This window comes from Mustela nivalis (assembly GCF_964662115.1).
Source record: "Mustela nivalis genome assembly, chromosome: 9".
In the NCBI taxonomy this organism is placed as follows: Eukaryota; Metazoa; Chordata; class Mammalia; order Carnivora; family Mustelidae; genus Mustela; species Mustela nivalis.
In genome coordinates, this window is record NC_139028.1 from 27467553 (window position 1) to 27480089 (window position 12537).

The 12537-nt window shown below is 40.8% G+C and overlaps 1 protein-coding gene across 9 annotated transcripts in view; it reads right to left on the bottom strand.

The window, feature by feature from the left end:
* Positions 1-886: 886 nt before the first annotated feature.
* Positions 887-12537, bottom strand: part of MSANTD2 (Myb/SANT DNA binding domain containing 2) — a 33372-nt gene continuing 21721 nt past the window's right edge. The window contains exons 2-5 of one of the 9 annotated variants that reach the window (XR_014298902.1): positions 12444-12533; positions 8446-8545; positions 6805-6865; positions 887-2423 (exon numbers count right to left, since the gene is read on the bottom strand). Coding sequence is in view for 6 of the 9 variants with exons in the window: in XM_082683812.1 (XP_082539938.1) it covers positions 1571-2423; positions 6805-6865; positions 8446-8701 (1170 nt within the window). In the remaining 3 variants the exon portion in view is untranslated. Of the gene's footprint in view, positions 2424-6804; positions 6866-8445; positions 8702-8834; positions 12536-12537 lie in introns of those variants that run through there. The other 8 variants (XR_014298903.1, XM_082683814.1, XM_082683816.1 and 5 more) reach the window with 8 other exon arrangements.

Consider the following 12537-nt stretch of genomic DNA (forward strand, 5'->3'; position numbering starts at 1 on the left):
GAGCCAGCCAGGGGCCCCAACTAGCATCCGTTTTTAGCAACAGTCAACTCCTGAGACTAAAATACATTAAATAAGACATTAATAAAATCATCCCATTGATTATAAGCTCTCTAGCCATCAGAATATAAGCGTCAGCCAACTAAGAGGTATCAGGATGAGAAAATCACTGATTTAAGGCTATTCAGGTTGTAGGAAGAAGAAGACTATTTTTTTTAATCAATATGCAATTTTATATTTAATAGTATAAAAAAGATGGGCGAAATTATAGCTCTTACCTGGATTTGCAGTCCATCTAAAGGAGAGCACCTGAGACATGTTGGGGGAATCATTGAAGATACACCATCAAGCTAACAAGTCCCGGCCATGAGACCAAAGTGATCTTTGCCTGCCCTTCCAGTAAACTAGCTGTTAGCCAAAAGCGCTAACCTCTAAGTGGAGTGTTCGTTAGTTGATGCCAAGAAATCCCTGAGCAAGGAAGCTGCCTTCCTAATGGACAGATAGGAAGCTTTATTGTGGATCACTTAAAAAAAAAGTTTTTGGATGTTTCTGTTTTATTTTCTGTTTTATAAACAGCAGGATGACAATAATTCCCCACTTACACTCTTTGAGGGAGTGGCCCCTGATGACTGAGCGTTAATATGAAGAAGGAGAATCTCTTGCAAATTCACGTACGTAGGGTCAGAAGGAATATCCCATTTTTCAAAAAGAAATATAAAATGCAACATCCAGTGACTTTGGTGCTCTGACAAATAATGACATTGGTCAGCGGGGTGCAGAGAGTGAAGATATCCTGCTCCCTTTGTTCTGTATGTTGTGAGCAGCGAAGTCTGCATAGGTCATACCACCGGTGTGCCTATGCCCTGCTACAAAAAAGCTCAAACAGTGCTCCAAGAGGCCAAGAATTACTTTAATAATTTTTTTTTTAAAAAGTTCAAATGGCAACACAACCGTAAAGTTGATACATCACAGAAACAAAGGTCTTTGCAGGCAACACTGATTGGGAATAGCAAAACACTTGGCTGGTGAAAAAAATGAAACTCTAAATTATATACAATAGTAGCTAAGGGTGATATTGAAAAACAGTCTTATTTACTGTGACTCGCGATTTAACTTGCCATTATCTATTGCTTATTTATTCAGGGTTGTAAATAATACTTATATAGAGACATAGAGATGTGTAAAAATGAAACATTGTGAAAAAAATACAATTTTTCAATTTCATATGAAACTCAAAGTATAAGTTTTGTCCAATATGGAATGTACCTACATTTGTTTATATTAGGGCTCTAAAATCCATTTAAAAATTGTCTTTTGTTTTTAAAAAAAGAACAGCTGACCCACCATGCAAGTTCGCTGTGTATCTTGTTTGCTCAAAATGAGCATTTTCAGGTGAGGTCTGTTTTTTCTGCCCAAAGTCTGGTATAATTCAGTTGCAGTTGTACTGGCCCGACTGTGGAAAGAGTTTCCGTGAAGAGTCTGATGGCAGCATCCGGATACGGGGCAGTCTCGGGAATGCAGAGTGAGTAGAGAAGAGGGAGGTAAGAGCCCAAATCCTTATGAAGGATGACGTTCAGTTGTTAAATTTTAAGGGATATCCAATGGCTTTTTCCAGGCACTCAACTAAAGAGCCGGCGGAAAGAAAATCCCTCTCTACTTCTACGAATTTGATATAGATAGATTTGGGGGAGACTCCGGGATCCACAATACAGTTCTGGGACAAAAACCCATTAATACCAACCCAATCTTTGCTGAAGGTTTTGGTATTTGCTTGGAAATGTAAAAATAAGCATTGCTGGAGAGTCCTAACCTCAGCAATCCCGAGGTAGCAATAGATTATTCGGGTGGGTTCAATTTCCACCTGTAACGAGGCTTGCGCCGAGAGGGTCTCCAAGTCAACCCGGCCCTCCTTTCCCGGGTCCAGAGAATGTCGCTCCAGGTGTGGAGATGGGGGCCTCTCCATACATTCTTCATAGCCAATGGCATAAAGGCCTGGACTTTTGGGAATGCCTCCCGGTAATAAATACTGAACCACGTTCCCCCCCGTTGGTTTGGAATGGGCAATGGGTATCCAGTCAATTTCCATGTGCAGCTCCAAGCACCGAGCTTCACTAATGGTGATCTCTAAAAACTTGTAGTAAACATTTTTCCAGTTCATTTTCTGCACACGGGTCATAATGATCCGTCCCTCGGGCTTCTCGGAGTTGAAGTATTCCCGCAGTCGCTTGCCGAGGGGCACCTGGGAGCTGATCTCAGCATAATGGTAACGAATATCCTCTTTCCAACGGGTGTTATAACCGATTCCAAAAATGGCCAGTTTGTTAGAAAGATGAAGCCTTGAAAAGTCCGTCCAGCTCTGAAACAGTTCCCATTTCAATTGTACTGATTCCAAAATCTGGACGATATTTTGCATGATGTCTCTCTTCCTAGAAAGGGAAATACAAAGTCAAATTCTTCAGGTGTCTAGTTCAGCACGGTGCACCAGTACTTTCTGCAGTGATGCAAATGTTCTAATCTGTGCTGTCCAATATGGTGGCCATTAGCACTTAAGATGTGATCAGTGTGAGTGACATATGAAATCTTTAGTCATAATTTAAAAAATTATGTTTAAATAGACATGTTGGGGCACCTGGGTGGCCCAGGCATTAAGCATCTGCCTTCGGCTCAGGTCACGATCCCAGAGTTCTGGGAACGAGCCCCGTATTGGGCTCCCTGCTCAGCAGGAAACCTGCTTCTCTCTCTGCCCACTCCCCCTTCTGGTGCTCCCTCTATTGCAGTCTCTCTCTCTGTCAAATAAATAAATAAAATCTTAAGAATAAATAAATAAATAAATAATTAGCTACATGTGACTAGGGACTACCGTACTGGACAGTGCAAGCCAAGATGAACATAGTATTAAAATCTGAGAAACACTCTTTCCTAGGAAATTTCTAGCAATTAATGATAAAGTGCTTTCCATGACTTCTAGAGTCTGGCTATATTAAACTTAGTAACTATTGATATGTAAGTCCCTGATTTAGAAACCCAAATCAAGAATTTAGAATTTTTTAACTTATTAATCAATTCCAGTATAGTGAACGCACATTGTTATATTGGTTTCAGACGAACCATCCTGGAACTCAAGACCTCCACACGACACCCAGTGCTCCTAATGACTGGTGCACTCCTCCATCCCTGGTCCCCATTTCCCCTCTGGGAGTCATCAGTTTGTTCTCTATAGTTAAAGAGTCTATTTCTTGCTTTGTCTCTCTCTTTTCCCTTTGCTTGTTTTGATTCTTAAATTCCACAGATGAGTGAAATCATATGGTATCTCTCTTTCTCTGGCTGGTTTATAAAGTGGCTATTTCTATGCATAGAATGGCTTTCCAATCTAAGTACCAAAGGCAGGCGAAGGGTGCTCTATTCAAAATGGCATCCTGCATCACTTAAAATAATGAAGAGCTTAATTTCTAACCTGGAAGTTCTTAGAGTTCAGTAATTTTGGCCCATATGTGTTTGCTGTAGGAAATGCACAACCAATTATGTCTAATGGCCTGATGCAGAAACAAAACGATATTTTCTTCCGGTTGTCTGAAACTCATACTACTCCCAAATGTCGAAGAATTGTCAGTTAATCAGAGAATTAAGATCTGAGAATTCAGATGGAAAAAGTCTACATCAAACTTAGAAGGGAAAAATGAATGGGGACTATTGCTCAAGGGGAGCAAAAGTATAGAAATTATTTCAATTTGGATTTGGAGAGTTAACAGAGTAAGGCTGAACATGCTGGGAAGTTTTTGTTTCAGATGCTGCTTAACTCCTAAAACCGGAACTGATACTTGACGATAATTCATGCACTATATATGAGCATATGTAATTACAAGTTTGTTTCTCAGGTATGGCAAAGACTTTGACATTGAAAGATGGAAGTCTGTTAAATGTTAACTTAGTAACAATCTATTACGGTCTACATCGGCCATAGGTTTAAGCTACAAAAATACTCAATGACCACCCTTATGTACGATTGAACGCAGGCAGAGAAGAGGGTGTACAACTTCTTGGAAGGAGACAATGCTTGAAAGTTTCCTATTAAATCCTTGTATCTCCTAGGGGAAGAGTCTGGGGAACCAACTGGGGAACCTCCCACGTACTCATTCTCTGTCTGTCCTCTTACTCTCTTTGGCGTTCTCTGCAAGATGACAAAATGCTAAGATTTTGTCACCTGCTGCTTCTCGAAGCCAGAGACTGCCCTAGACTTATCTTCCACTCTTTAGTTTGTCACAGAAATTCTCAGGTATTGGAGTGGCCATCTCGATAAAATCACTGCATTGCTGGAGAACTGTTCCTTCTCAGAATACACAAAGGCACTCAGTGATCATTCACGTTCGGCTTGGTGCTCAGGAGGTAAAGATAGAGGACTGTGTGTCTGCATGAATGCTGAAAGAAAAGCTCTCTTATACAGCCACCATCCTTCCTTGTCCTCTTTTGAAATGCTACAACGATCTCAAGGACCAGGCTAAGGAGTTGGGATGGTAGAGGGCAGAGATTTTCATTGATTCTGCTCACTGATCAACATCCCAGTGCCTGCCATGAAGTAGGCACTTGGCAAATATCTGTCAACTAAATGAGCAGGTTAGGTGACTCTACTTTATGGATGAAGGATGGAGCATATATATATATATTTTTTTCTTTTTTTAAGAGAGTTTTTTTTTTTTTAAGATTATTTATGACACAGAGAGAGACAGAGAGAGAAAGCCCAAGCAAAGGGAACAGCAGGCACAGGGAGAGGGAGAAGCAGGCTCCCCAAGGATCAGGGAGCCTGACACAGGGCTCGATCCCAGGAACCCAGGATCATGACCTGAGCCGAAGGCAGTTGTTTAACCAACTGAGCCAGCCAAGCACCCTGAAGGTTGGTATGTTTAACTACACACTATGTTCACTATCTTAGGCTCATCCCACTTATACTTGGAGAAAAACATATCCAATGCCCAGATGAGATTATTTTATTCAGCATTGTCTTAGCCTTAAATCATCCATAAGGAATAATTCTGAGTAAACTTGCACTGGAAAATAAATGGCCCATTAGGAACCACTTTAAAGATTCTCACTGTGTGAGCTAAAACCTGGAGCAAGAGGCAGCAAGTGGTCCATTTCTACAGAACCTGCTGATCTGATGTCTGTCTGGAGATCCCTGGGCCTATGACTCATCACATTTTCAAAACTACGGAGCACAGTAAAAAGGAGACCCAGGTTTTTAAATGGCTCCAGAGAAGGGTCTATTTTAGTTCCCGATTTCTGAAATTCCAACCACGGGAAAAGTGCAGATGGTAGGGACACCCATTTTGTGAGGTCTGAGTTCATCTCCAGTTAGGTCACCTGGGCCTCTCCTCAAGGTCCAAGCAGTTGAAAGGGAGAGACGGGTCATTTTAGTAAAGGAGAGACAATGGCCTTTTTGGAGACTCAGGGCCTGAAGGGATGGACTAGTAATAATGCATTTTTAAAAAAATATTCAACATCAGAGTTTCCCTTCCTTTGGGACATTCTGATGTCCCAACTGGAAAACAGACCTACTTCCCAACAAGAAACAGCCTCAGGCTTACTGACTTGAGTCATAAACTTCTTTGTTGAGGCGTGCGGAGTGTTTATAATTTTGAGAAATAATTCTTGATCCCTAAACTTTCACCCTTTCCCCTGACAGGGGAGCAGCTGATACCGGGAATTCTTTTGTTCTACAGATACTCTGAAAAAGAAGCATTTGCAAAGTGGGTGGTGGTGGTGGTGGTTGGCTCTGTGAAAACAAGTTTCCTTTTTATATTGCTTGTTGCTTATCACAGCTCTTTCCATCTTGCCTGTTCCCCCTTTGTCCACCGTCCCCTCAAACACCAAGTTCACATGTGCACAATGAAGTACAGAAGAAAAAAATGGGTGCTATCAGGGTTTCTGGATGACCAGATTGAAAAAAAGAATGGCGTTCCTCTACTTTCCCCCTAAATTGATCTTTTAATATATTTATGTCATAGACTTAGTGAGGGGACTTCCTTAAAATTAATTAAAAGAACCACAGGGAGGCCTGGGTGGCTCAGCCATTAAGCATCTACCTTCGGCTCAGGTCATGATCCCAAGGTTCTGAGATTGAGCCCCACACTGGGCTGCTTGCTCAGCATGAAGCCTGCTTCTCCCTTTCCCATTCCCCTTGCTTGTGTTCCCTCTCTTGCTGTCTCTCTCTCTGTCAAATAAATAAATAAAATCTTTAAAAATAAATAAATAAAAGAACTACAAACATAGCATCACTGAAACTCAGAGTCCTGTGGTCTCCTTACAGAAGACAGAACTGAACTGACGTAGCCAGCAGAAGGACCCCAGCCCGGGATTCCATCTTTCGTCTGTCAATGTCTTTCTTTTCCAAATGGATAAAAAGGCCACCTAAGAGCTTGCTTCTTGATCCCCACAGTGTAATATCATAAGGCATGCAAGTGCCCCTCTGGCCTTTCTGGCATCGTAGGCAACCCCAGACTAACTCAGGGCCCTGCGAGTCATCTCTGTAACGTAATGAAACACCTACCTACATAGCCACATTCGAGTACAGGCAAACACCATTTGTTTTTGTGCTAACACATTTATTTCTTCATGTCGTATACAAAATTCTCAGTGTAGATTAACTACTGGCAAACATAAGCTAAACAGATGAGACACTGTGAATACAACTGCTCCCTCAATGGTATGGCTGTATTTTCCATACATGTCTAATGACAGCAGTGACTTTCTATGTCTTCCCAACGGTCATTAAATTTAGGTTAATATACTTTGTAGAAAGAAGCATCTACTTACTGTGCCTCTTCAGAAGACTCTTGTTTTATTTTTAATGTTCTCTTTGTGACAGGTATTTCATCTGAAAAGCAAGGTTTTTGAAACATTATATTTTTCTAAGTAGCACACATTTAGGTAGAGAAGTAACTGTGTTTACTGTTCATTTCATACTTTGAATGCAAGGCTGTAATTCCAGTGTCAAACACTGTCCAATGCCAGATTTATAAATATAACTCTTATATAATGAGATGCATACATTTATATGCAAGATCAGAAACCAGCTCTACAAGTATAAAATTCTTCAAGGTCACCAGTGGATTTCTAGCTAGGAGCTTAAAGCTTAATTTCACGGCAAACATGATTTTTAAAGAAACGAGAATGAAAAATGATTCTCTCCTACTCAGATTTTCTATGTAGGTTTTACAGAGCAATTATTCTCCCAATATCACGATCAATATACTCTGCATGTTATTTTTTCTCAAAGGTTTGGGTGGAACTTAACTCTCTAGGGCAAAACCCGAGTAATGGGATGCCAAAGCCATTTAGACCTTATTACCGTTTAGAAATTAAAGGGTGGCGATAACTTGGCATCGGCCCTTTTTAGTCTCCCAATCTTTAAGTTTCTCGCATTGTGTTAATCTTATAGTTTTATAGCCTCTTTCTTCTCTCCTTTTCCCTTCCAATATTTGAGAGATTAAAAAAATATAGCATTTGTAAGAGATCTTAGCATTTAATCCTTTTTCTTTTGAAATTAGCATTTCTCTATCATCAGGAATTCTGTAACACCTGGCCTGTGGACTTCTACCGTGAGCTAAGGAAGCACATTTACAATGCCAATCCTACTTATGCTTCCTTGGAGACTACCTGAGCAGCTCACTGGGTAGTCAGAACGTTTACTTAGAAGTGAACACTCATCACATAACTTGTTACTGAACCACACTGCCTGCACCAGAAACAGGGTTGGGACTTGCAAATTATGAAAGCCCAAACTGGAGCAATTGTTGCAAAAACAACTACATATACCTCTTTTTCAATTAGGCCATCCCAGTTTGAAATCGATGGCCAAGAGTTTTGTTTTCCATTTTTAATGCTAATCTAAATCATTCCAGCTACTGCTTGGATGGGATTCTTAGTGAATTCTGAAGTATGATCACTGATAAAATTCAAACATCAGCTCTTTTCAATATAAACTGAGGCTTCTTTTTTGTTGTTGTTCAGACTAAAGTCTGGCTGGGGACCTTTTCCAATTCATAAGCAGAAAAGTATTTGGGATAAAGCAAGGAAAAGATAGTCATGTCCAGAGAAGTTGCACCAAGAGTTAACACTCCTGGCAGCTGTCTTAGAACTCAGGAGGTGCAGGATATTTTAAATTGCATAGGATTTCACTTGTCCCTGATTAGGAATTCTGCATCTTTAGGAATTTTGTTCGTAGCCTCATCCAAATGACTCACACCAAGCTCTAGCTGGCAATTTAGGGCCAAAACAACAATGCCCATGTTGCCCCAAGGAGGCTGGCCATGTGCTTCATGTGGACAGTGGGAGCAGCACCAGAGGCTAGGACAGCGACTAAGAGTAGGTGCACATGTGAAGGGGTACATACACACACACACACGTGCGCGCATGCACACACACACGTTAAATCATATGTATTGGCTTTCTTACCCAATTCCTGATCTGTTGGATAGCCATGGAGATCCTGACTGTGGTTTCCCCAGTCCTCCTGTGAATACTCCTCCATAGTGCTGCCATCTGACTCCAGCTCCTGGTACAAGCCACTACTGTTAATAAGTACAGGCTGGCAGGGCTGAGCATCCCATCCTCCCTGACCAAACACCTGTTCCAACTGTTCAAATGTGTAACTGCTCTTTCTTTTCCCAACACCATGTTCTTTCACCCGACTGTAACACCTGCGAAGGGTCTAAGACACAAAGTCTTTTGTTATTCCTTTAAAGCTGTACTTCCTCTTCCAGGTACGGACCACAGATATTAATTACTATTAGACAGACACAGACAGACAAACATAGACACATTGTTACAGGAATGCTAGATTTCAAATTCATTATTATATTAGAAAAAAAACTAATTTAGCATTTACTCAAACATGTTATAATTCAAACAATTATTTTGCAATTAATCATCCATTAAACAACAAGAAACATTACAACATTATTGCATGTACCCCATACATATATTTTTACACCCCCACCCCCCCTTTAAAAAGAATAAGAAAAAAAAAAAAAAGAAAACAAGAAATACCAGCCAGCCAATAGGATGCACACCTGCCACAGAAGAGAAAAGAGCTGCTATTGTGCCCAGAATTTGGAAAAAGTGAGGGAAGGGAGGACAGAAAGAAGAATTTCCCAAAGCAAAGAATATAACCTTCCTTACTCCTAAGAAGGAAAACAGGGTCAAAACAATTGTCTAAATGAATCAGCTAGTAAAACATATTACTTACGAAGTCCATAGTCCTTAACTAACTTACTCTATCTTTAAGGAGGTTGCTAAAATTTGAAAGAGGTCAAACATTATGCTACAGATCCCCAGTCTCAAACACCAACCATCCAGAAACAATACACTCATTCCCACATTGAACGATTAGCCAGTACTCATCAATTCAACCAACACAAACTGCCAGCTAAAACCAACAAAGAAGGCCAATAATTTCCTTTTTGGGGGGCACGGGGGGGAAGTGAGGTGGACAGGGATCATTTTACTTCCTTCTCTGCCTCGTGCCACACAGCAAATAAAAATCACTATGTGAGTCCACAGAGAAAACCCGGACGATTTTATTATCTTGCACAACACTTCCATTTTCTTCATGGTCTTTCAGTGCATACTTCTGATCATTAGCCCTGCTTCCTTAACTCTGTCTTACATGTTTTAAAGGATAAATCAAGGACTTAGTCCCAGCATCCACATTTAGTTCAGTTCTATCCACTGTCTAACTCATCTCTGCTGCTTTTGTTCCTTCGAACCTCCCTTCTCCTTGACTGGATTTCACTCAGAATTTTCTTGAGAGAGACAAGACCCTTTTTCCCTGATGGCTCTCAAATACTTTCTGACTCAACTCTACAAAACCCATTCACCTCAGACTTAATGTATACATGTTAGCCAGACTGTAGGTTTCTCCTAAATGTGAGATTACTTTCCATAAGCCAATGTCACATATTCTCACCAAACTGAAACAACTCTTAATAATCTTTACAGAACCTCCATGAAAGTTCCGCATCTTTAAATCACAGTTGACAAACGACAAGACACTGTCAAATACTTTGCAGATCTGTCCTTTGAGACCAGAAATCCAGATGGGCAAAAGGAATAATCAAAGCAGGACACACAGGATTATCTTCCTCAGACATAAACAGAGCAGTGAGCAGTCTCCCCATCAGAAAACCAGCCAGCCTACCCCCTGCATAAGCACCTGCCTCTCCCCGCCTCTTTCTAGAGATCTCTTCTGGTGCCTCCAACGATGCCTTAAAGAACTGAGGTTTCTGATTAATACACTCTTTAAAAAAGTGTTCCCTCTCTTTCTCTTTGTAAAAGATAGTCACAACTACATAACACAGAACTTTCTAGAAAAAAATCAGGCAGGAACTTGGGAAATGTGTCACAGGGCAACTCTTCCAATGGAAGGAGACAAATGCCTGCAGCAGATCTCATTTGACTTTCTATATACTCCCCTTTCCCAGTGCCCTCTGCCCTCCTTGCAGGGATTGGAATTTGAATTGCAAACATCTCCTGCCAATTTATTTTTATCTCACAATGTCTTGTTTCTGCCTCCAAGAACACCCCAACCACTCTTTTCAACTCCTCCAAAGACCGTACATGGAGAGTCCCGGCCATGTCCCTTTCACCCTTCCAAGGCCATAAATGGAGATGCCACCACTCACTCCTTACTGGCTGCCCAGAGAAAAGCACGCAGCACACAGAAGAGCCCAGTGGGATCTGTCACTGAGGGTTATTTCAGAAGTCAAGGAATAAAACTGATGTTCCTTTGAAGAAAGGTGCCAGCCTTCTCAGGATGTGATATGGGCATAAAGCAAAGCCACCAATTGTTGACTATATACATGATGGAAAACCACAGAAAAGATTGGCTTTCTTTGAAACCACCAAATTGAGCTTACAATTTTACTTGGCTTAAATAACTGTGAATAAGAAAACTAGTAATATCTAATGATTTTAGAGACCGAAGAATAGTCAGGATACATTCTATATTTCATCAAAAAAGGCTAAGAGATCTTGCCACCTCTTTCTTCATAGTGTACTTCTGTAATACACTTTAATAGTGTAATGTGCTGATATGTAAAATATCTATCAGGGGCCTGAAGGAAAAATGTTTCGTAATTCCTAAATCCATACGATAGGAATTTGATATGTTGAAATAATGTTAAAAAGATTTTCAGATTGACTTTAACTCTCTCAAGACATAAGTACACATAAGAGGTACCTTCTGAGTTCAGTAAAAGACCCACAGATCCAAGGAGAGGCTGTTTGAATAGGGACACATCAACTGGGATAGAAAAAAAAAAAAGTGAGAACTCAAACATGAACCTGACCACCACTACAGGAGACACTGGAATTCAGTGGAACTGCAGGGACTTTAGAAATGGATAAAAGGAGCATATGGAGACCTTCCAATCAGAAAAAGTTACACTTCCCACACTCTAAATGATGAACCAAAGCAGGCAATTAAATAACTGTGTGTCTGTGTCAACAGTCCTAAATAAGCCAACTGAAAAACCTACTCTAAATCTGAGATTAAGAGAATGCTCCAGCATCTAGGAAAAACAAAGTCTCACCTCCCATTTCAGACAGCCATGCCAAACTCAACAAGAATCTCAGTTTAGCTTTCTTGGAAGGCCATTTCCTACCCAACGCAAATACCCACCTCACTGCCCTTCCTTCTTTCTTTAGCTCACTAGTCTTAGAAATATATGGGAAATTAACCTCTAACTTTTTTTTTTTTTTAATTATGATCTCGCGGAGGGAGTAGGGGCAGGGAAAGAATTTGCTTAAAATTATTAAAGACCAGTCTATTCACAATGGAGAAGAGTAACACTTTCCTTATTACTAGAAATTTCCTCATAAATCAATATACAATCTCCCTTCTGGGGAAGAGGAGTGAGATAATACTGTATCTTGAACGAAGTCAGAGGGATAGAGGTCAGGAGGAGTCAAGAAAATCTGGAAAGAAGAACTAAAGGAGAGGTAACAACTTGATCAGGTGGTCAAATCAGAAGAGTCTGGAGGTATTCGGTTTGGAAGAAACGCCAAGTGGCTAATGACTCCAACAGGAAAAGAACCAGAGAAAAGGCTTGAAAGATTGTCCCATTACCAAAGCAGGGAGGAAAGTAAGATGGCTGACAACCGATAATTTATAGACAGAGGGAAAGTTTCACCAAAGTTTAAGACTGGAGTGAAAGGAAATGAGAGAATAAAGATGACATTCATTGTGGATGAATGTAAGAAGGGTCTACGGGGGAGGGGGTGCGGGTAAACAAAGGCAGGAGTTCTAGATTGGCAGGATTGGGGGTTTAACGGCAGCAATGCAGAGAAAGACCCAGGGTTACAGTACACGTAACATTAAATACAGTGCACAATGCAGCTATCTTGCCAAAGTAAGTAAATCCAGTATTGGGTTGTATAAGCAGAGGAATCACATGTAAGCTATGAAGGTGGCTCTTCCTCTCTATTCAGCACCGGTGAGGCCACAGCTGGAGCACAGCATTCAGTTCTGGGCATCGAACCAGCTAC